Raw genomic sequence first — 24,007 nt, 5'->3', positions numbered from 1 at the left:
TCACACTTTATTACTTCACCCAGCAATGAAAACATTTATATGAACATAAACAATGTAAATAGTAACTACTGATTTTACTAAAACTTGTGGGGAAAAGTTATTAAGAAGGACGGATGTGTGATAAAGCAAGTATAACAAAATGTTAACTGTGTGGGTGGTGGGTATATAGGGTGTACTTAAAACTCAACCTGTCTGTAAAATTTTTCGTATCAATGTGTCAGGAGAAAAATGTTAAGGTATTAGGAGATAGGGAAGTTGGAATGAGTGTGATGATACAAAGAAGTTAAATTCAGATCTACCATAAGTTAATAACGGTTAAAAATCCACAAATCAAGAAACAGTAGTATACACAGATATTATTTAGAAATATGAAAGAAACAAAAAACTCGAAGTGGTTGCCTCTGGGACAGGTGACTTTTTGTTTTAAGGCTTTTATTAGAACTACGATTTTTAAAAAACTATATTACTGATTAAAATAATTTTTAAAGTGAGAGTTAAGTAAAATATAAAACAGATGGCAAAGAATCTGCAAAAATTGTGAAGGTGGTATCTGGATGACAAAAGTTGGAGAAACAGTGCAGTAGAAGAACAATTATCTTCCTTTGAACCAAATGGGATACTGCCTTAAAAAAAGAAAATATTTTTGCAGTCTGGTTATAGCTAAATACCCATATAATCAGTTACCACTGTTCACTGAGTGACTACTACATGCCAGGCACTGTAGTTGTTAATAGGGATAAAAAGTAAATACAAAAGTAGAGATCTAGGGCTGGGTGTGGAGGCTCACACCTGTAATCCCAACACTTTGGGAGGCTGAGGCGGGTGGATTGCTTGAGGCCAGGAGTTAGAGACCAGCCTGACCAATATGGTGAAATTCCATCTCTACTAAAAATACAACAATTAGCCGACCATGGTGGCACACACCTGTAATCTCAACTACTCATGAGGCTGAGACATGAGAATCACTTGAACCCGGGAGGCAGAGGTTGCAGTGAGCTGAGAATGCATCACTGCATTCCAGCCTTGGTGACACAGTGAGACTGTCTCAAAACAAACAAACAAACAAACAAACAACAACAACAACAAAAGTGGAGAACTAGATTATAAAAGCTGAGTAAGCAACATTTTAAAAAAATCTCAATCCACCTGGGCATTTATTTCCATCTAACCCTCTTTACTCAGCATTATTAAAAAGTTTCTTGGCCAGGTGCAGTGACTTACACCTGTATTCTCAGCACTTTGGGATGCTGAGGTAGGTGGATCGCCTGAGCCCATGAGTTTGAGACCAGCCTGGGACAACACGGTGGAACCCTCTCTCCACAAAAAATTCAAAAAAAAAAAAAAAAAAAAAAAAAGGCCAACTGTTGTGGCATGCACCTGTGGTCCTAGCTACTCAGGAGGCTGAGGTGGAAGATCACCTGAGGCTGGGTTGGTTGAGGCTGCAGTGAGCTGTTACTGTGCCACAGCAATCCAGCCTCAGCCAGAGTGAAACTCTTTAAAACAAAAACAAAAACAAAAAAACCTCTCTCTATCCCACTCCAGAGATAAAGGAGCTGTTAAGAGGTGAGTGAGTGAAAGTAATCCTCTGCGGGACTGAAATAACAGGAAATGTGTATACAGCTAGCTCTCCTTATCTGTGGATTCAACTGTGTACTGAAAATTAAAATGGCCAAACATTTTTCTATGTCATTACCCCCTAAAAACTAAGTATAACTATTATTTACACAGCACTTACACTGTATTAGGTATTAAAGTAATCCAGAAATCAAAAATAATGAGAGGATATACATAGACTATGCAAACATGATGCCATTTTGTATCAGAGACTTGAGCATCCTTTGATTTAGGTAACTAGGTATGTCCTGGAACCAATCCCCAACAGACACAGATGGAAGACTGAATTTTTTTTTTTTAGAAATAGGCTCTCACTATGTTGCCCAGGCTGGTCTTAAACTCCTGGACTCAGGTAATCCTTCCACCTCAGTCTCTGGAGTAGCTGGGATTATACAGGTATAAGCTACTACATATTTTTTAAAATCCTTCCTGAGCCACAGAACACAGCTGTTGAATCTTAAGAGAACCCAGAACAAGAAACTAAGCTACCATAAAAATGTGCAAAGAGCCAGAAAGCTCCACTCAAGAGAAGCAATGACACTTTAATTCATTAGCTTCTTCAAAGGCATAAAGTTTCTTTGGGGGTCAGTCTTCCACCCCCCCAATCCTGACAGTTGGAGTAGGCTCACATGAATGTGAGTATTCCTTCTGAAAACAAATCTTTTTGACATTTTATGGAATTCTTTGAGATAAAAGGCAGATGAATGAAGTCAAGGTCCACTCAGAGCAGAATGTCCCAACAGGTAGGTCTCAAATGATAATCAGATATGCCTGGAAATTGTGCCCCTCAGTCCTCAAAGCAGCTGGAACCTTAGGATGGTAGATAACCTCTTTTGTTTCTCCCAATGAGCAGCACTAATCATATTACTTGGTTAAAAATAATCATAATCATGAAAAGGCTGGCAATCTCTGAATAAGGATCTAGCAAGCATAAGAGGACAAAGAAGCATGCAGCCCATTTCCATGATCCACCACCACCACTTGGGATATTCTAGTAATATAGAGAAGGTGCTGCAAATCCTTTCTGCTCTTAGCAGCTCTCACTTAAAAAATAAGAGGCAAGACTGGCCGGGCGCGGTGGCTCAAGCCTGTAATCCCAGCACTTTGGGAGGCCGAGACGGGCGGATCACGAGGTCAGGAGATCGAGACCATCCTGGCTAACATGGTGAAACCCCGTCTCCACTAAAAAATACAAAAAATTAGCTGGGCGAAGTGGTGGGCGCCTGTAGTCCCAGCTACTCGGGAGGCTGAGGCAGGAGAATGGCGTGAAGCCGGGAGGCGGAGCTTGCAGTGAGCTGAGATCCGGCCACTGCACTCCAGCCTGGGCAACAGAGCGAGACTCCGTCTGGGGGGGGGGGAAAAAAAAGAGGCAAGACTGGATCTAGACTCAAACCTCCAGGAGTCATAAAACAGTAGTACGTTCTAGTCATTGTAAAAGGTCTCTTGTTGATTTTTGACTAACTCCATTTTCCCATCTCTAAAATGACACGGTTTACTTAGATACAAGGCTTAATACTTTTGAAATTTCTATTCAGTTAAAATTACGTGATAACTGCAATTGTTTTTAGGCGTAAGTTATGAAAGTTATAATTAATAAATAGTATATTTTATTTGCAATAGCCTCAAAATAGGTACCTAACTGAAAATTAACTTGCAGATAGGTAAGGTTAGTTCCTACTCTTATTTTTAAAAAAGGAAAGAAAAAGGTTAGTAGCTTATCAGTTCTCTACAATCCTGTGTACTTGTATTTGGAGTGCTGGAACTACCAGGTTCAACTACTACAGCTTTTAAGGGCTTATAATCAAGAGTATTTAAAATTAAAAAGTGGGTGTGGAGCCCAAATCATTTTTTAGTTAATTTTAGTCACAACTGAGTTGTTTTTTTTTCAGATGGAAGCTGAAAGCAAAAGGCTTGGGATTTCTCTCTTTTATTTATTTATTTATTTATTTTTTAAAGACAGGGTTTCATCCAGGGTGGAGTGCAGTCGCGCGATCACAGCTCACTGCAGCCTCAAGTCCTGGGCTCAAGGAATCCTTCCGCCTCAGCATCCCAAGTAGCTGGGACTACAGGAACACACCACCATGCCTGGCTAATTTATTTGCTGCTTCTTTTTTTGTAGAGACGGGGGCCTCATCATCTTGCCCAGGCTGGTCTTCAACTCCTGGCCTAGTGCTGGGATTACAGGCATGAGCCACGGTGCCCAGTCAGGATTGGAATTTTTACCATTAACTTCAATTTATTCTATTTCAATCCCAGTTTTCTCATTAAAAAAAGAAAAGGTGTAAAAGAGAAAAAAGTTATACAACACACCTATATATCCCACTATCTTTCTGCTATATCCAGGAGGATAAACAACCAGCTTTAACCCAGGAAACTACTATCTCTAATACTAAGTATATCAGAATGGAAGCACTGTAGGCTGAAAAGACTGCATAAACAAAGAACTTCTACAGGTGGGTTCTGGACATATTAACACAAAAGCAGTCTTTTGTGTTAATAAAAAGTCTTATTCAACTAAGTTTTTCATCCACAGGTTTTGTTAACTGGTACATTTTTACATAGACTTGGCGCATAACTTTATTTACACCATCAGTGTCTTATCAATGTCTACCATTCTCCCAAGATGATGTCATTAAGGTAGTAAGAGGACCAAGATAAACTTCAGTGATTTTTGAGAAACAAAAAAAACGGTGGGTGGGAAATAACTTTCACGGATTTACAGATGATCATTTTATTTTAGGTTTGCCAGGCCACAGTTAATTTGTAACGAAAGGGAATTTAGAGCTACAGATTAGTTTTCATGAATGATATAGAGAGAATGAAATGATTTGATGAATCTGAATCACTGAGACTAGAAACAATTTTCGTATCAAAGGTTTATAGTTTCAGGGTTTATGGGTAGAAGAGAGGGTTTCGGATTTTTAGTACTTACTGATCATTAGAAAGTATCAAGATTTTAAAATGTTTTTCTAACATAGATTATGTTCAAATAATAATGAGACACTGAGAGAAGGTGCAAAAAATCATTCGGTAGAAAATCAAAAAAATTTTAAAAATAAAATGTTCAGCATTCATCTACCATTTAGTTCTTATTTTTCCTTTTCATAAAATGCAACAGAGAATCAATTTTATTTTCAATTATTTAATGTATTTAGCCTCAAAAGATGAAACAAGCACGGGCACCTTTAATATGAATGGCAAGGAAACAACCAATTTTAATGGCTTGGTTTTAGTAGATGATCAGTTTGAAAGATAATTATTTACAATGCTGAAATGAGAATTGATCATTTTTCTCAAAACGTTTTTCAGGTTAAAAAAAAATCTTTATTAGTTGTATCTTCCCTTAATGACAGGGTTCAAGGGCAAGACTTAAGCTAGCCAACTCAGACTACATCACAGAATGCAACCAAATGTTTGCTCAATTAGTAAGTTAACATCATAAAAATAAGTTTTAACTGTGGACGATTTTAAAGCAGCAAAACTGCCGAATCTTTAAAAAACTGGGAACTGCCACAGCTCTTTTAATGAACACGTGCCCCGGATACGCTACCAAGGAACTAATAAGGTCTTAGGCATCGTTTTGTTTTGTTTTGGTATTACTAATGTCTGCAGGCTTTCAGCATTAGGTCTCTCTCTGTAACCCACAGCAGGGCCTAGAACATGAGGCGGTTGCGCGTGAGCAGTATTTCTTTTTTTAACTCCAGGAAATGCCCCGCAAACGATAAACGCTAAGAGCCCGATTGACATCCTTCTTGCCCTTCCATCTCTTCTTTACGAAGACGGTTATAACCCTGGCGGGACCAGGGGTGGAATATTGTGGTTTTGAAGGGACAGAGCGAGTGCGTGGGTGCGTGAGAACACGGCAGGAAGGGGCAACGAGACGTGACCACTAAGCAGGGGGGAAGGATGTTGCCTCTTCTAGGGCGGGAAGAGATTGCGAGAGGTGCTGTTATGCATGACCAAGGCTGGCACGCGGGGAAGATGGTGATGGCCGCAGGACAGGGTGAATGCGAGGGATTCCCTGTTAAGGGGCAGCGTTCGTGGCCGCCTCCGGTGAACGATTCGGGAGCAACGAAAAGGGTGAGGCACTGAACCCGGGAATTCCTGACCGAAAGAGAAAAAAGGGCGCCGAGAAACAGGGTTATTATGGGATGGCTGAAGGGGCTCCCTAGGAAAAATTACAGGATCTTCCTCACCCGCCAATTGCTGTACAGTCTCTTCACTCGCCGATAATAAGCGTCTTTGTCCAGAGTCACAGCCATAGCCCCAGACGCCGCTTCTCCTCGGGTTCCGAGAATCACGCGAGGTCCCGGCTCCGCCACCCGCTCTCGGCCCAGGAATCCCGCACTCTCCCAATGACCCGGAAGTATCGACCTCAAAGATGCCCTTTCCGCTTCCGGGTCCCGACAGCGTTAGGGATTTCTTTTTTTTTTTTTTCCCCCCCAATCCTCTTTCGGATGGGCGGGGGAAAGACAGAAAGAAAAACGGGGGAAAATCAACAAAATGTGCGAGGCAAACAGTCGATTTTCGCGGGGTTTTCTTGTCAACTTCGCCACTGCCGCACGCGAATCGACGTCGTCACGTGACGCTCTGCCTCCGCCCTTAACTCAGCCCAGCCGCGGTTTCCAGGACCTCAAGACTTTTTGCCTAGGCGGCAGCCGCTAGGCGAAGCGAAGGAGGTGGTGCCTGCACCGCCCCACAAGAGCTGCCGCGCGCGGGTGTAATAGCTCCACCCCATCTGCAAAGGAAGGGGGAGCGGAAAGAGCAGGATCTAGCGTGGGATAAAAGTGGTAATACTACAGTGTAACTGGGCATGCGCCCCTCCTGGAAATGATGGGAATGCAAAAGCCTTTAACTGCTCCAGAGCTGGAGGGATCCTCGGTGCCAGGATGCTGGGTCGAGCCGCGGGGACAGAGAACTCATACCAGGGAAATGGAGCCCAGCCTCGCGATAAACTACGACCCAAGCTATGGGGAGGAACCTAGCTTTCGAAAGGAAAATAGTATGTCCAAGCTTTAACTGAGCAGTGGGATAGTATAAGTCAGAGGAAACAAATGACCTGAGGGGCTCCACAAACTTTTAGTTCCTTCCCACAACCCCAACGCCTGAGCCAGTCGTGGCAGCATCCTTCCAGTGAGCCAGTCCCCTTGCTGCAGTTCATGAAAACTGACACTATTCTAAGGATTGCCCCAAATAACCGTTACTTCAGTTAATTACTAACAAAATGTAAATGGTTCCTGATGACATTCTTGCTCCCCGTCTCTTTTAAAAACTTGGAGTTTGAATCCAGAAGTTTGCCTACCTAGCATTTACCTTAAATAATTCCCTTGCCTTTAGCCAGCTGGACAGTCTACATTTATATATACCCTTTAGAGGAGTACAGATGACTTGTCTGCTCTATCCAAGATAACTTAGTATGAATAGTATTGAACTTAAGGACAGGGGTGCTGAAATTACCCACTATGAACAACTCAAAATCAATGCTCACATTGGGTTTGAGCAAATATAGAACCAAGGAAGAGTGGAAAAGGATTAACTTAAATTTATTAATGCCAAGGGAAGGAAGGTAACAGTTCCTGACCCTCCAGCTGTATCCACAGTTCGGCCAGGAACAGGCTCTGCCAGAGGCTAGGGCCAGCGCTACATAGTCTGTGGTTAATGGAGGTGACTAGGGAGGGGTGAGCGCACCAGCTGCTCTAGTCTCCTTTCCTTCCCCAGAAATGAGGAAGTGGTCATGTATTATTTTAGGAGTTCCCCTGCCCACCCAATCCTCTCATAATTGGGAGCAATCAGGTACATTTTTTTTTTTCCTTTTCACCTCCTGGAGTCCTGGACTTCCCCACATCTCCCCTGCCCCTCCCACGTTTCCATAGTCCAAGGGCCAGAGTAAATGAAAAATACAGCAGCCGCCCAAGCAATGGGGCCCATGCTGGGGCTTCAGTCAGCATCTTCACTGGAGTCTGAGTTAGCTGGCATCATAGGATCATCAATGAGTGAGAAGTCCCTTTCTGAGCTATCATAGCCCTGAGATAAATCATCTTCTTCTTCTTCATCCTCGTCGTCATCCTCCTCAGGCTGCAGTGGTGGCAACCGCAAGGTAGTACCAGAGGCGGTAGTCGCTGGTGAAGAGGGGTAGCCAGGGGCTCTCAAGCCTGGATGGTGATGGTGGTGATGGTGGGGGTGGGGGTGGTGGTGGTGGTGATGAAGCATGGTGCTGGAGTCTACATGAGGGGATGATGCTGCACCACCCATCACAAATGGCATAAAAGGCAAAGATGCAGAAGTGGCACTGCTGTGACCCAAAGATGACACAGACTGTAGGCCACTACTGCTGTGTTGGAACGTGTTATGCAGAGATAGAGACCCAGTGCTTCCACCCTGCATGAGGGCCATCATCTTAGAAAGGTCTGGTCGCATCCTACGGGCCCGCTTCTTGCTGCTCTCTGGTGCAATAGGCCCTGGCAAAACCCGGTTGAACACTGTTTCAGTGTGATGACCCTAGGAGTAAAGAATAGAAAATAATAAAAAGAAAGAATGGGGAAAAAAAGAAAAGAAACCAAAGCCAACGGAGTCCTAGCTTACAATGCTTTTTTACTGAATGTACTTTAGAAGAGGCAAAACAAACATAGCCATACTAGGCTTGATTGGTGGTAATGGGAAGGAGGAAATGCTGGACTTAGCTGGTTTTTCACATTCTGATACTGAAGGTAACATCAATGATTTCGTACTGAAACTCATATTAACCAGCTTTTGCTTTTTTCACCCATGACTATATTGTATCTTCAGTCAACCATTTCACAAATGCTTACCTTTGTTAAGAAGGGGTGTGGGTAAGACAATGAATGAATTAGTAAATGCACATTAAAAAAAAACACTTAAGTGTCTCCTGATGGCAAGTTGTTCACCTGTTCTTACTATGTGAAGTGTAGCACAACTATATTGACATTTACAATAATATCCTCTATTAGCACATCAAAGCAGGGTGAATTCAAGACAGGTCAGATAAAGACTTCTACATGTCTAGAACACCAAAAAACTGTCAGAAACTCCTCACCAAATTTAGTAAAATAATTTTTGTTCCACGTTGATAAAAAACATATATCTGAATTTTAAATGGCTTCTTCTAGATGTTCTGACTAAAAATTCTGGTTAAGTTCATTGAAGCTAGAAGTTATTCCTGCAGGTTCCAGGAATAACGTAGTGCTAGATTCACTGTCAATTCTATATTAAGAATTCTGGGCCAGGCGTGGTGGCTCATGCCTGTAATCCCAGCACTTTGGGAGGCTGAGGCAGGCAGATCACTTGAGGTTAGGAGTTCGAGACCACCCTCGCCAACATGGCGAAACTCTGTCTCTACTAAAAATATCAAAATTAGCTGTGTCAGCCAGGCGTGGTGGCTCACGCCTGTAATCCTAGCACTTTGGGAGGCTGAAGCAGGCAGATCACCTGAGGTCGGGAGTTTGAGACCAGCCTGACCAACATGGAGAAACTCCATCTCTACTAAAAATACAAAAAATTAGCTGGGTGTGGTGGCACATGCCTGTAATCCCAGCTACTGGGGAAGCTGAGGCAGGAGAGTCGCTTGAACCCAGGAGGCAGAGATCGCAGTGAGCCGAGATCGTGCCATTTTACTCCAGCCTGGGCAACAAGAGTGAAACTGTCTCAAAAAAAAAAAAAAAATTAGCTGGGTGTGGTGGTGCATGGCTGCAATCCCAGTTACTCAGAAGGCTGAGGCAGGAGAATCGCTTAAACCCAGGAGGCGGAGGTTGCAGTGAGCTGAGATCATGCCACTGCACTCCAGCCTGGGCAACAGAACGAGACTCTGTCTCAAAAAATAAATAAATAAATTCTGTACTAGTCATATTAGGATTTTCTGTGATTTTCTATGATATTTCTTGAGAGTTTCAATTGACTATAAGGGAGTAGCAGAAGTACTTGAGGTAAAAATAGGTAACAGTGAAGGAAAAGCCCTTCTTACAGGCTGCTCTCTAATGTTAAATTGAAGACAGAGATGGCATTAGCCTTCTAGCCACCAGCCTTTCCCATGTCAACCATTCTGTTTATTGCGCTCTTGTTCTCATCGAGGCTAACAGGGAAAACTGAAACATTCTTCCATGGTAACACTTCCATCAATATAAAAATAAGCCTCATAAATCTACATATATTTTGCATTTCAAACTTGTTAAATGCAAAATATTGATAGTTTACTTTAAAATTAATTTTGTTAAAAGATATTCCATGTGGTTATACAGACACATAAATATATGTGTATGCACATAGCCTTCCATATCCATGGATTCAACCATCTGTGGATTGAAAATATTTGAAAACAACAAAAAAAACTAAAAAATAAAAAGAGAATAATACAAATTTTAAAACAATACAGTGTAACAACTATTTACATAGCATTTATATTGTGTTAGGTATTATAAGTAATCAAGAGATTAAAGTATATCAGAGGAAGTGTGTAGGTTACATGGAAATACTACATGATTTTATTTTATTTTTATTTATTTATTTATTTATTTTTTTAAGACAGGGTCTCACACTCTATTGCCCAGGCTGGAGTGCAGTGGCATCATCATGGCTCACTGCAGCCTCAGCCTCTGGGCTCAAGTGATCCTCCTGCCTCAGCTTCCCCATAGCTGAGACTACAGGCTTGCACCACCAGGCCCAGCTAATTTTTTTTATTTTTTGTAGAGATAAGGTCCCAGTGGGGTCCCCAGGCTGGTCTTGAACTCCTGGGTACAAGTGATCCTCTTGCCTCAGCGTCCCAAAGTGCTGGGATTACACGTAAGAGCCACCACACCTGCCCCTACGCCATTTTATATATAAAGGACTTCAGCAGCCACGGATTCTGGTATCTGCGGGGGTCCTGGAACCAATCCCTCACAGATACCGAGGGATGACTATATGTGTGTAAAGATTTCTGTAGAAGATCAAATGGGGGAATGATTAGATAAGGCAAGTGCTAATCCATTTTAAATGACTCTACCAAACAATGATTTATGTATGCTTTAAAAATACAACTATTGACCAGGTGCTGTGGCTCACGTCTGTAATCCCAACACTTTGGGAGGCTGAGGCAGATCACGAGGTCAGTAGTTCGAGACCAGCCTGACCAACATAGTGAAACCCCGTCTCTACTAAAAATACAAAAATTAGCTGGGCGTGGTGGCACGCACCTGTAATCCCAGCTACTTGGGAGGCTGAGGCAGGAGAATCACTTGAACCTGGGAGGTGGAGGTTACTACAGTGAGCTGAGATCAGTCCGTTGCACTCCGCCTGGGCAACAGAGCGAGACTCTGTCTCAAAGAAAAAAAAAATTACTATTGACCGGGCACAGTGGCTCATGCCTGTAATCCCAGTACTTTGGGAGGCTGAGGCAGGTGGATCACCTGAGGTTGGGAGTTTGAGAAGACTCTGGCCAACATGGCAAACCTTCTTTCTATTAAAAATACAAAAATTAGCTGGGCATGGTAGCATGCACCAGTGGTCCCAGCTACTCGGGAGGCTGAGGCAAGAGAATCACTTGAACCGGGGATGCAGAAGTTGCCATGAGCTGAGATTGTGCCACTGCACTCCAGCCTGGGTGACAGGGCAAGACTCTGTCTCAAAAAAATAAAAAATTAAAAAAAAATACAACTATTGCAGAAAGTAAGGTAAGCATAGCCAAGAGAAACCTTTGCAGTTGTAATCTGGTGGAAAGAAGAAACCATGGGTACTTAATCCATCAAATGGCCTATTATCCATCATAAAAGTATAAGTAAATTTGAAAATATAGAATAACTTAATGGCCAAATTTATTATTACAAATTATAAAACATAGTTTCCTCTGCTTTTTCCATTACTGACATATTATTAGTGATTCTCAACCTTTTATATATTGGGAAATCTCATGACTATTTTCCTTAGTAGACCTGTCCAAACACTTCTAAAATATATAGAATTAGAAAACTTAAGGCCGGGTGCAGTGGCTCAAGCCTGTAATCCCAACATTTTGGGAGGCCAAGGTGGGTGGATCACAAGGTCAGGAGTTCAAGACCAGCCTGGCCAAGATGGTGAAACCCCCATCTCTACTAAAAATACAAAAATTAGCCAGGCGCAGTAGCAGGTGCCTGTAATCCCAGCTACTCAGGAGGCTGACGCAGGAGAATGCTGGAACCCAAGATTGCACCCAAGATTGGACTACTGCACTCCAGCCTGGGCGACAGCAGAGTGACACTCTGTCTCAAAACCAAAACCAAAACCAAAACCAAAAAACAAAAAAACTGGTTTCCTTATTGGTGAACGCAAGATAATTTTTCACAGAAACATACATAGGAAAAAAGATAAATAACATTAGTCACAATCATCATTGAAAGCCTTTAATGTCACTTCTAGTGTGGGAACAGAGTGGTAATGCTGCAATTTCTCTCACCTTTTTCCCATTTCTAGAGTTAGCTGTCTGTACTGGTTCCATTCCCAAACAGTTCAATTCTGCCTTATTATTTTTTTTACATCTTTGCCACTTCTGTTTTCTGCGATCTTCCATATACTGCAATAGAAAAAAGTCAGTTATCCTACAGGAATAGAAATTTTCTGTGGAGTAATTATTAAAGTACTAGTGTCTTTTGTTTGATGATAAATGCTTATTACATAGATAAAGGATTAATCCTAGTGGAAAACTGCCATTAAGTGGGATCTCTCCAAAAAATATTAGGTGGTTTATATAATAGTTCAATAGTAAATATTTGCCTAGCACTTAAGGTACTTCAACATTATTTTATTTTGGGCATCACAACTGTAAGGTTGGAAGACTGGGTATTACTAATTATTACCCTTATCTTGCAGATACAGAAATGATGATATAGTATCTCATACTTTCTCTTTCTCATGCAGCTTAAATACCGAAGGAATGACTTTAAATCTTGCTGGATGGGACTGCCACTCACCGCTAGAAATCGGGGATCAACAGCAAACTCTGGATGACCCTGTAACCACATCTCCAGTTCAGCCCGGCGAGGGGCATCCTCACCCACCAGCAAAGTACCATCCACCTTATTGATGACGGGTATCCGGGTCTCCAGGTCCACATCAAGGTGATTAGGCTCTTCCATGCACTCCACCTCCAGCTGCAAACCCAGAATCCACCCCCATGAGCACATACTCTTCTTTGGGGGAGGTAGGGAGGGGGAGCAGAGCCAATGGTAGTCATGAAATGACTCTAGTATTTTCCATTCCCTCAATCCCACTGCCTTCATCAATTATTGGGAATAAAAAGATAATCTAATCATTAGGTTAAAGACTTTCTCTACCACCCACCTCTACCAGCTTCTTTCTGTTCCCCTTCTTCTTATGAAACAGTGGATGTCCATCTCCCATTACTCCATTCGCCATCAACTTGTGCTTCTGGAATGTTAACTTCAATCCTTCCTCCTAGGAAGACAAGCCACCCACTCAAGACATCATATGGTACATGTTTTTCAAAGTAAAGATTAAGCTTTGAGGGATGTGGGCTATAAATCATCCTCTTGCCCAATGATGGTGAGAAGGAAGGCCATCTGACTAAAGGGTAAAATTAGAAATACAAGAAAACATATACACTTTTTCCTTAGAAAGATTTCACTTCTTCACCTAGTGCCCCTCAGCATTTACGAGAAAGAGTTTATTTCAACAACACCCAATGCAGGGTAAAACTCCCTACCTGGTGTCTCCGTATTAGCATGGCAATTCATCACAGGGGCAAAATCCTGCTATTTCTAAACATACTAATTTAAGAAACTTTTTATTGTTGAATATTAATAGGATTAATAATCAATAGGGTTCAATAAGGAAAACAACCAGGAAAAATGACTCTTCCTAAATAGATCTTTGTAAGCTCTGTGTTCTCATTTTTTAAATTAGCTAACCAAATGAGTTTAGTAACCTATTAGTAAAATTAGTTACAGCAAGGATTCCAGCCTCCTTCCCCACTTCCCAATGCCCATATGCTGAGCTTACATCTTTGATTTGAACTGTAAACTCCTTTTCATCGATTCCTCGGCGAAGTTTGGTGAACTGGGCTGCCGCTGTGGTGACTGCGGATGCTTCCTCCTCTGCCATGGAAGCTGCACTACTACTTCGTGGTGTGGGGACTGGAGAGTCACCATATTCTCCAGGAGTCAATGAGGGACTGTCTAGCAAGTGGTTGCCTGGCCCCAGAATTCCTCCTGTTACCATTTCCTGGCTCCTACGGCTAGAAGGCCACTTCCCTGAGAGTACGGCCTGGCAGACGAGGTCAATACGGTTTATCAGGACACGATCCTGAATGGGGAAAGAAAGAAATACCATTTTAAGAGTCTGAGTACTAGCTGTGTGATCCTGTGATACTCAACAGCGCCATCACTACCAGGATGGGTAAAAATCATAAGGCAGAAAGGAGGAAGTTAATACTACTAAGATTCCTAAGTTGACTGGGAAGTTTCCTGGGGAAAAAAAAAAAAATGCAGCAATAAACACAATTTTAAAAAACCAAAACCAGGCTGGGCGTGGTGGCTCAAGCCTGTAATCCCAGCACTTTGGGAGGCCGAGACGGGCGGATCATGAGGTCAGGAGATCGAGACCATCCTGGGTAACTTGGTGAAACCCCGTCTCTACTAAAAAATACAAAAAGCTAGCCGGGCGTGGTGGCGGGCGCCTGTAGTCCCAGCTACTCAGGAGGCTGAGGCAGGAGAATGGTGTAAACCCAGGAGGCGGAGCTTGCAGTGAGCTGAGATTCCGCCACTGTACTCCAGCCCGGGCAACAGAGCGAGACTCCATCTCAAAAAAAAAACAAAAAACAAAAAACAAAAAAAAAAACCAGAACCATATGTTCCTTGTTCCCTGGATATAATGTTACACTGTATTTCTGGACTCTACATGTCCAGGGATGAGGCTGTTTGTTACCTTGGGCCACTCAGAGGCTCTTTGTCTTTCTTGCAGTAGCAGAAGCTCAGGGGTCATTTGTTCTCCATCTTCATTTGGGAACCCATCTTGGGACATGGTGAGGGACAGGAGACTCTCTTCATCATAGAGCTTTGAGCGGGACTGGTCAGCTGGTAAGAGATCCCACAGAATGTGTGAGAAAAGATGGAAGAATAATGTCATATAGTAATGATATTATATGCGCTTTGAATAAAGGCCTAAAGAATAACAGGTCTCTTTTAACATTTTATCAAATCAAAATCAAAATCTCTCTCAAGAGGATGCATTTCGAAAAGGGAAAGAGAAGAGAGGGGGAAACAGGGAAGAGGGCCAACAGCCTGTCGCATGCACTCACTTAGCTTATCTTCCTTCTCGTCCTCACTCTCATCAGTGCTGGAGCTGGAGCTGGATGAGGATGAGGAAGAAGATGATGATGGTGACAGCTTGCTCAAGTCCAGCTCAGAGTCTGAATCATCCTCATCCTCCAGTTTGACTGGTGGAACACTCCGAGAAACCAGAGGGGTAGTATCAGAGGGGGCTACTCGCATCTCATAGTCTTGTGGGGTTGGTCGGCTCCTGGCCACCACCTCATGCTCTAGCTTTAAAGTCAGACTCTCCAGACTGGGGACCTGGGCAGCTGTCTCCTCGGGTGACTTTTCAACAGGAGCATCTGGACGCAGGGGCAATGGTGAGGCAGTGCGTGAGGTATACTGCTGGTGCAGCAGTGGAGTAGAGCAGCGTGACAAGGATGGAGCTGGTGCTCCTGCTTGATGGTTCTGCATATAATTCATACGGGCAGCCAGAAAAGAGAAGTCTGGGTCCTGCATGATGTTGCAGTCTGTTTGGCTGACCCCATGGCGGGCTGCCCCTCGTAGAAGCTCCCCATCATGCCGAACAGGCTCCCACCATTTGGGCAATTCAGGACCAGGAGGCTGACACAATGCCAGTCGATCTTCCAAAAGGGGGTGGCATAAAACTTGTTCCCGTAAGCGCCGAAGCAATTCTACACGGTAAAGAGTCCGTGAGGCCCTCTCCTCAGTGATGGGCTCAATGAACAGATTAGGGTCTGGGGGTTCTGCAAGAGACAGGAATAGAAGAAGAAATTAACAGAGTTGCTTCTGTTGGCGTCCATCCCCACCCACTCTGCAATCCTGCTTACCATCTCCAGCTGCTGGGGGAAGGCGGCATACTTGGCGGCACATGGCCACAAAGCCATGGAAGTACTTGGTAAGGCTTTCATCTGTTTTTTTGTCTAGGCGAGCAAAAGTGCGGAAGCGATCCCAATGGAACTGCATGGTGTCAGGGTCATATTCCACACCAAACGTAGACACCACTCGATAAAAATCAGTTTGTTCACGCCTTGTCCATCTACAAAAGGAAAAGTAGGGCAACAATAATCAGAAGAACACAAGAAAACTGGTTATTTTTTAATGTGTTTTAGAATATCTGAAAACACAAAAATTGAAAGTAGACGCAAAAAAAAAAAAAAAAAAAAAAAGGAAAGGCCCAGAAGAAGCAGTGAGAGGTACTCTGTAACGAGTAAGAATTACAGAGCCAAGGGGGAAAATGGCACAGGCAAATATCAATGAGAATGTCTATACAGGAGGCCTACCTGAGAGTTAATGATTACTGTACACAAGTGAGGTTTTAATTTCTACAGGTTTAACCACCCAAAGCGGAAAAAATGGTCCCTCTTTAGAGAATTCCAAATAAATCCTTCCTGAGATGGCTTTCAGTATAGGGACCATAACTGAAGACACAGATCAGCACAGGTTCCCAGCTATATTTTACCGTTGTTGTTTCTCCCGCCGTGCAATTTCTTTCAGCTTGAAGGCTGCTTCACAACGCCGCCTTCGCCGGTCCCCACGTTCTGCAGCCTCTATCTTCATCTGTTCTCTCTTGTAGCTGCGCTGATATGCTGTTACTAGGCGCCGAAGTCTAGCTGTTAGGGCAGAGCCTGGAGGCCAGAAGAAATGGCCGGGCTGTTGGGTCACCGGGGCTGTGGAAAACAAAGTAGAATGAATAGGAAGTATAGCAAGGGTAGTAGAGGCAATACCAGTATTTTAACCCACCCAAAGGCAAAGCTCTTAGAAATCCCAGGAGAGGACAGAATTCAGTGAATAATTCCCCAACCCACCACCCCACACAGAATTATACTAGTTGACCTAGAAGTTTACCTTCATCTCCATCAATCACTGAGATCTCCTCATCCATCATCATCAAGGGATCACCCTAGAGAAGGAGATCCACCCAATAGGATGGAGCGGGGAGGGAAAGGGGGGGAAGTTGGCACTCTGAAATCACTTTCTTGTGTGTCCTTCTACGGCACCAAGGGATCAAGAAAAACTTCTAAAGAAATGTACCCCACAAAAACTTGGTAACAACCAACTAAAAGAACAAGAAAATAGAACCTGAAAGGTCAGTTCCTATTAATGACTCGAAGATAATAGAAGTCAGGAATTTATTAGTCAAATAATATCCTTCAATGTCCAGCTCCTCCAAAAAGTTATCCCTGATCTCCCCCGACTGGCATTATAATCTTTTCCATTAATACTTTCTATTCTCAAATGGTATAATTCATTTTCCACTTTGTATTATAAATTAACCAATATACTTCAAGATTCAGAGAATGGGAGAAGACTTAAAACTAGTAAGAGAGAAAAGTGAGACTCAAATGAGAATTCCTTACCTCATCATCTTGGTCCTTTGGGGGACCTTGGAGTGGTTTATATTCAGGATCTTCACAATCTTTATCAAAGTCAACCCTAAAATTATGCAGAGGCACAGGAAAATGTTAATAATGTATCTTCTATCACTAAGGGGACCTAGGATGAAGACCTAGCCACATGTATATCTAGCATTAAATAATCTTTATTAGCATTATTTTTGAGACAGGGTCTCACTCTGTCACCCAGGCTGGAGTGTCATGGCCCTATCACAGCTCACCGTAGCCTCAACCTCCTGGACTCAAGCGATCCTCCTCCCTCAGCCTCCTGAGTAGCTGGGACTACCGGTGTGCGCCACCACACCCAGCTAATTTTTATATTTTTTGTAGAAGTGGGGTTTTGCCATATTGCCCAGGCTCATCTCAAACTCCTGGGCTCAAGTGATTCACACGACTTGGCCTCCCAAAGTGCTGGGATTACAAGAGCGAGCCACCATGCCTAACCTGAGACGGAGTCTCACTCTGTCATCCAGGCTGGATTCCAGCGGCACGATCTCAGTTCACTGCAACCTATGCCTCCCAAGTTCAAGCAATTCTCCTGCCTTAGCCTCCTGAGTAGCCAGGATCAATTTTTGTATTTTTAGTAGAGATGGGGTTTCGCCATGTTGCTCAGGTTGGTCTCAAACCCTTGGGCTCAAGTGATCCCAACCTGGCCTAGTCTTTATTTTATTTTATTCTATTTATTTATTTTTTGAAATGGAATCTTGTTCCATCGCCCAGGCTGGAGTGCAGTAGTGCCATCTCGGCTCACTGCAACCTCCGCCTCCCGGGTTCAAGTGTTTCTCCTGCCTCAGCCTCCTGAGTAGATGAGATTACAGGCATGCACCACCACTCCTGGCTAATTTTTTTTGTATTTTTAGTAGAGACGGGGTTTCACCTTATTGGCCAGGCTGGTCTCGAACTGCTGACCTTGTGATCCACCCACCGTGGCCTCCCAAAGGGCTGGGATTACAGGCATGAACCACAGTGCCTGGCTTAGTATTTAATTTCGTGTTCACAGGAATGGCAGGCCAGGTGCAAAACTTTGGGTCAGTCTGGTATAGCATCCAATGGAATAAAAATAATAACAAGAAATTGACAATTACCATTCATAATTGCTTGAATTTGAAACACTTTGATCAACACAGTTCCTTTTTCTTGACAGGACTTTTTATTATGTAATTCTTCCTCCTACCCAACTATTTACTTTTTATTACTTCATTTGAATGGCTCATGCTTTTTTGTTTTTATTACTTTGTTCTTCTGAGCAGACAGGTGGCATAAATGATTTGCAATGAAAAAATAACCCAATTTCCTCTGAGGGTCCTACACTAGGCAAACTGAGGGTGTGATCATCAAAGAGAAATCTCTCAGTCATGATGGAATGGGTAGGTATTCATTAATTAAGCCAACTGTTTCACATGCCCCTCAGATCTTCATGTGAGAAGTTTTGTTAAACTCACTGGCACCCAAACCAGGGCAACACTGCCCTACCTGGTGGCTCAGTATTAGCATGGCAACTCATCATTGGGACATGTATTCAGGCAAAATAAGTACCTTTATGTGTCAGGTACCATTGGGAGATGATAAACCAGGGCTGAAAGTGCCTAAGGCTCTTCCACAGAAGCAACTTACAAGAGCTGCTGGCCATTATCTTTCAAGAGACCAGTTATCCTCTCAGCTACTGCAGCTGTACAGAAAAGTGTTGTAAACCAAACCAAATAGAACATCAAATAAGCCATTTACAAGTGACATTCATTTTCACCCTCAGATGTATCTTATGGCAACATGTGGTTTATGCAGTTTATGGAGTCCTTTATGCTTGTCCTATTTTTGCTAAGGATCTGTCACTTTTGAGTATAATTACAATTAAGAATCCCACTGGGTTCAGTCAAGGCTAGAGTTACCTCACAGCATAAGTTAGAGTTTTAAAAGAATAAATACTAATGCTTACCCTTCTACTATGTCAGAGAAGTTATCCAACACTCGATGTTCTGCTGCAATTGCTTTGTCATCTGGTCGGCCAGCCTTTTCTAGGAAACATAAGGCTGGGTCTGCCCTCATAGTATTATATTTCTCATAGCCTAGAAGAAAAAGGGTCATAGTTGAAGAAAATGAGAGATTTGTTTTGCCTTTATGCTTACTTTATATGCTGCTGGAATAGAATATGTTCTATACTGCTCATAATGGAAAAAATAGTTAGAATGTTATCTTGGACAACTACTGGGTTTATTACTATATTTAACATTTTTATACCAATTTAGAATCATGAAGGGTTTTTACTGATTGATAGCCTTAGGCTCCCAAAGTGTTGGGATTCCAGGTGTGAGCCACCATGCCTTGCCTGCAGTTTTATTTATTTTTATTTATTTGTTTTTTGAGACAGAGTCTTGCCCTGTCGCCCAGGCTGGAGTGCAGTGGCACGATCTCGGCTCACTGCAAGCTCCGCCCTTCACGCCATTCTCCTGCCTCAGCTTCCTGAGTAGCCGGGACTATAGGCGCCAGCCACCACGCCCGGCTAATTTTTTTGTATTTCTAGTAGAGCCGGGGTTTCACTGTGTTAGCCGGGATGGTCTCAATCTCCTGACCGCCTGCCTCGGCCACCCAAAGTGCTGGGATTACAGGCGTGAGCCACTGTGCCCGGCCCCTGCAGTGTTATTTATCCCATTAAATGTCTCAAAAAAGATGTAGACTAAATGCCATTACTTTTATTTTATAGAAAAAAACCCAAAAGTATTCTTTTAAAAAAAAGACATTCTAATTCACAAAGTCACTTGGCTGAAAGTTAATGCTCACTGCTTTTAGTGCCTGGGATTTGGTATTAGGCAAAACTGCTATGAGAGTAAGGAAATATTCTTACCCCCACTGTGTTTTTGTTTTGGCTAGTCAGTCTCCCTTCTTATACTCTATTTTTATTTCACTCAAAAACTGCTGCTCATACCTGTATCAGAGTGACTACTGAACATTTAGACAAATGGGACATTTACGAAAATAGAAGATTTTCAGCTCTTTCTCTTCTGTGAGGTGGCCAAGCTGACATAGACATGCAGATCTCTGTAAAGACCCTCACAGGAAGAACCATCACCTTTGAGGTCCATCCCAGTGACACCAGTGAAAATGTCAAAGCCAAGATCCATGACAAGGAGGGCATCCCACCTGACCAGCAGCATCTGATATTTGTGGGCAAACAGTTGGAGGATGGCCACACTCTTTCAGATTATAACATCCAGAAAGAGTCCACCCTGCAGGTGGTGCTTTGCCTCTGAGGTAACATTATTGACCCCTCCCTCTGCCTACATGCCCAGAAATACAACTGTGACAAGATGGTCTGCTGCAATTGTTACGCTAGCGTGCATCCAGAGGAAAGTCATACAAACTAAGTGTGGTTATTATTAACAATAGTTGGGGTGTATTACCTGCTCTGATTCATGGGACCCTAACTTACCACAGCATACAGTGCAGTAACACACTGCTAACAGTGATTAGAGAACAGATGGGAGGCTCCCTACCTTGAGATTTACCTATCCATCTGGTCCTTCTTGAACATCTATTTATAGGAACTAACTGCTCTGCTCTGGATATTTAAGAACTAATTTCCTACTCAAATTGATTGAAGATCAATTAGATAACTCAGTTATTTCTCAGAAGCATTTTGATAAATGTTTCATCTGTGAACATAAATCTTCAGTATGAAAGGAGTAGAATAGGAGAAGGTACATACCATGTTTAAAGACTCCAATGAGCAGCGACTTGTCAGCCTCACTGTCCCACCATGTTGTTGGAACCTCCAATTGATCCACTACTGGGAACCATATGTCAATCTCACTAAAGGTATAAGAGGGCAGAGTCAGCACAGACATGCAGGAAATTAAAGTGAGAATCCTTGCAAAGGTTATTACAGGTATCTTCCTGTATCCATTAATTTAAATACTCATGCATCTACCCTATTTCCTCCCACTAGTGTCAAGTATAGGATTAAAGACCTGATATATAGATTTAAATTATCAGGTATCCCAAAGATAGCATAAAATGAAATAAGCAAACCAATCTTTCCTCAAATAAGACAAGGGCATAAATAAAAAAAATATATAGCAGAATTTTACCTGGCAATGGCACCCCCTAACACCTTTTCTGCTTGGTCTCCAATAACCTCCTGCCTCAGGTAGTATAGCATTCGTACCCGCAACAGCACCCTAGAAGGGAAGGAGGAAGAGTTGGCTCAGTAACAGTGTAGAAAGTTTGAGGTGGAAAATGTCTGCTAAATTCTATGCTTACTTGTTACACTGATGTTTCAAGTGCTTCTTATAACTTTCATCTTGGAACAAAGTGTCAGGGTTATATTTCCGGATCCAATCTGCTTTATGGATATCGAAAGTGCTTTGTGACTTGACTTTTTTTCCTTTGCGTCCACGAGGCACAGGGATAGACAGACCTGGGAAAGGGGAGACATCAAAGACTTGGATTGAGAAAAACCCTTGGACCTGAAAAGGATTAGATTAACCTACAGGAAAACATAAAGTAAAGAGTTGATAATCACCTGAATGGTTCTGCAATTCTTTCGTCTTGCCATTTTCGGCTGGGCTAATCAAGTCCCAGATGAAGCCTTTGATGTTTTCGTCCCCACGGTAGTGTAGGAGGCAGCACACAAGAATGGCCCGACAAATGGTCTCCACATCCCGTTCAGTCAGACGCCGCTTGAAGCGCCCGTGAGCTAAAATATCTCGCCATCGCCCCCAACTAAAGAACATAAAACTACATTAACATTTTTCTGAGAAATGGTCGTCCCCTGCCCCTCAGAATCATGTCTCTGAAAAGGTGTGAAACAAAGATCTTAAAAAACATAGTAACAGAATGAACAGAAAGAACTCCCTCCAAGGCAAATATTTTTTCACATGATCCCTTCACTAATCAGAGCCAATTTGAAAGGCAAACAGAGTATCAGGATGCAGATGCAGCATGTACTGCCTCTAACGGTAAGGTGGGGTCTTACCCATACACCAGGAGATGCTTTTCCACCCGAAAGCAGTCAGTGCGCCCATAGGCATGATGACGGTCATGTCTGCGGGAGCGAGGCCGCTCATCATCCTCACTTTCCAAATCAGAGAATTCTACCAGGTCATCATCTTTCAGAGTGCTGAAGTGGCGCGTCTGTTTTCGTACTCTAGGTGTGTCAATTACCAAATTATTCTATGAAGAGAACAGAAGAAGTAGTTCTCTTCCTGATTTGCTCATGGGAAAAGAATAAGACAACTGTGGACTACAATAACCTTGGATGTAACGTGTAGATACTCAGAGATTTTTAAAAATGACATGTAAAATAATCTACAGAAAGCAAAATTATTCAGAAAGCAACTACTTTTCTGGGGCCTCCTAGGCAGAAAGTATCCACAACAGCCCTTGTATACAATACACCATCATAAACAACAATTAGCATCAAATAATCAAGAGTAGCTGTAAACACTCCTGAAAGAAGTGTAGTCTTCTGCAATACTTCCTCCCTAAAAGAAGAAACTCACCTTGCTGTTGAGCAGATCCATGTCTAGGTCAGCCTTTTTGGCCCACTTTTGCCAAAAGTTGGGGTCATCCAAAGAAATATCTGTCCTATTTTCAGAAGCAACAAAGCTTGCCTAGAGAAAAACAAATGTAGAGGTAAAGCTGACCTTTTTTTTTTAAGTGGTGCAAAATCAGCAACTATGTTTTAAAAACATTTTTTTTTTTTTGAGACAGAGTCTTGCTCTGTCGCCCAGGCTGGAGTGCAGTGGCACAATCTCAGCTCACTGCAACCTCCACCTCCCAGGTTCAAGTGATTCTCCTGCCTCAGCCTCCTGAGTAGCTGGGACTACAGGCACATGCCACCATTCCTGGCTGATTTTTGTATTTTTGGTAGAGACAAGGTTTCACCATGTTGGGCAGGCTGGGTCTCAAACTCCTGACCTCAAGTGATCTGCCCGCCTCAGCCTCCCAAAGTGCTGGGATTATAGGCATGAGCCACCATCCCCAGCATAAAAACATAATTAAATCCTAGAGATTCCAGTCTCTATCTCTGCCTTTCTAGCATCTGGCACAGACAGAACATGCCTTGGCAAAGGTGGAACCTTTTCCTTCAGATTCAATGGTGATGGTTGTAGTTCGTCTTAACAAGATCTGGTCGATGTCCTCTTCACAAAACTTGGAGCCTTCATCATCTTCCTCCATGATGGCTGCATATGCTCCTTTTCTTAAAAGATCTTCAATCTCCTTCTTAGAGAACTGTTGGATCTGTAAAAACCAATAGAAAGATGAAAAGACTATCAACAGAATAATATCTAACCATGCCATAATATTTTATCTATTACATTTTAAGAAATAATAATTGAGAATCCAAATAAGGTAGTCAAATCCCTGTGTAAAAACAGCTTTTGTTTTCCTCTATCACAATGATTCACTACAAACTTATCTATAAACTAAGAAGACTCACTCCAGTAATGTTGCCATCCCGACCACTCATGGATTGAAGCACAGCTTTATCCAATCCCAACTTGAGGCTAGCCTTATCAAACATCTCTCTCTCGTAGGAATTACGAGTGATGAGGCGGTACACCTTCACAGCTTTGCTCTGCCCAATTCGATGACATCGTGCCTGGGCCTGGTTTAAAATAAAAATGAAAGGAAAGAAGAAAGATATCATAAAATTAGCAGGGGAAAGGATACAAAATACCAATTTATGACTCTTTCACCTCTATAGAGCAGCCATGAGATCAACTCAAAACCAAGAGTCAATTTCAA

At 42.7% G+C, this 24,007-nt stretch overlaps 2 protein-coding genes, 1 long non-coding RNA gene and 2 other non-coding genes across 14 annotated transcripts in view; 1 reads left to right on the top strand and 4 right to left on the bottom strand.

Annotated features, from left to right (window-relative positions):
- SUPT16H (SPT16 homolog, facilitates chromatin remodeling subunit) overlaps positions 1 to 6,179 on the bottom strand; it is a 32,946-nt gene extending 26,767 nt beyond the window's left edge. The window contains exon 1 of the mRNA XM_007990748.3: positions 5,811 to 6,179. Coding sequence (XP_007988939.2) covers positions 5,811 to 5,876 — 66 coding nt within the window. The 5' untranslated portion in view covers positions 5,877 to 6,179. The remainder of the gene's footprint in view (positions 1 to 5,810) is intronic.
- Positions 5,521 to 12,886, top strand: LOC119620273 (uncharacterized). Its single transcript, XR_005236779.2, has 2 exons — positions 5,521 to 5,694; positions 12,496 to 12,886. It is a non-coding gene; the product is annotated as an uncharacterized lncRNA (long non-coding RNA).
- The window catches only part of CHD8 (chromodomain helicase DNA binding protein 8), a 68,089-nt gene continuing 51,223 nt past the window's right edge, over positions 7,142 to 24,007 (bottom strand). For 8 of the 10 annotated variants that reach the window (XM_037987576.2, XM_037987579.2, XM_037987582.2 and 5 more), the window contains 20 exons: positions 23,700 to 23,867; positions 23,321 to 23,500; positions 22,759 to 22,869; positions 22,233 to 22,429; positions 21,780 to 21,979; positions 21,518 to 21,698; positions 21,346 to 21,435; positions 20,964 to 21,067; positions 19,197 to 19,326; positions 17,228 to 17,303; positions 16,716 to 16,770; positions 16,330 to 16,537; positions 15,698 to 15,906; positions 14,894 to 15,613; positions 14,521 to 14,669; positions 13,597 to 13,899; positions 12,919 to 13,032; positions 12,549 to 12,728; positions 12,035 to 12,151; positions 7,142 to 8,112 (listed from right to left, as the gene is read on the bottom strand). In XM_037987576.2, the coding sequence (XP_037843504.2) occupies positions 7,552 to 8,112; positions 12,035 to 12,151; positions 12,549 to 12,728; positions 12,919 to 13,032; positions 13,597 to 13,899; positions 14,521 to 14,669; positions 14,894 to 15,613; positions 15,698 to 15,906; positions 16,330 to 16,537; positions 16,716 to 16,770; positions 17,228 to 17,303; positions 19,197 to 19,326; positions 20,964 to 21,067; positions 21,346 to 21,435; positions 21,518 to 21,698; positions 21,780 to 21,979; positions 22,233 to 22,429; positions 22,759 to 22,869; positions 23,321 to 23,500; positions 23,700 to 23,867 (4,053 nt within the window). In that variant the 3' untranslated portion in view covers positions 7,142 to 7,551. The remainder of the gene's footprint in view (positions 8,113 to 12,034; positions 12,152 to 12,548; positions 12,729 to 12,918; positions 13,033 to 13,596; positions 13,900 to 14,520; positions 14,670 to 14,893; positions 15,614 to 15,697; positions 15,907 to 16,329; positions 16,538 to 16,715; positions 16,771 to 17,227; positions 17,304 to 19,196; positions 19,327 to 20,963; positions 21,068 to 21,345; positions 21,436 to 21,517; positions 21,699 to 21,779; positions 21,980 to 22,232; positions 22,430 to 22,758; positions 22,870 to 23,320; positions 23,501 to 23,699; positions 23,868 to 24,007) is intronic. The other 2 variants (XM_007990741.3, XM_007990747.3) reach the window with 1 other exon arrangement.
- Positions 13,236 to 13,339, bottom strand: LOC119620371 (small nucleolar RNA U6-53/MBII-28). Its single transcript, XR_005236904.1, has one exon. It is a non-coding gene; the product is annotated as a small nucleolar RNA U6-53/MBII-28 (small nucleolar RNA).
- LOC119620370 (small nucleolar RNA U6-53/MBII-28) lies at positions 18,666 to 18,775 on the bottom strand. The gene has a single exon (XR_005236903.1). It is a non-coding gene; the product is annotated as a small nucleolar RNA U6-53/MBII-28 (small nucleolar RNA).

Source organism: Chlorocebus sabaeus, chromosome 29 (assembly GCF_047675955.1).
Source record: "Chlorocebus sabaeus isolate Y175 chromosome 29, mChlSab1.0.hap1, whole genome shotgun sequence".
NCBI lineage: Eukaryota > Metazoa > Chordata > Mammalia > Primates > Cercopithecidae > Chlorocebus > Chlorocebus sabaeus.
This window is presented reverse-complemented; position numbering and strand designations above follow the sequence as displayed.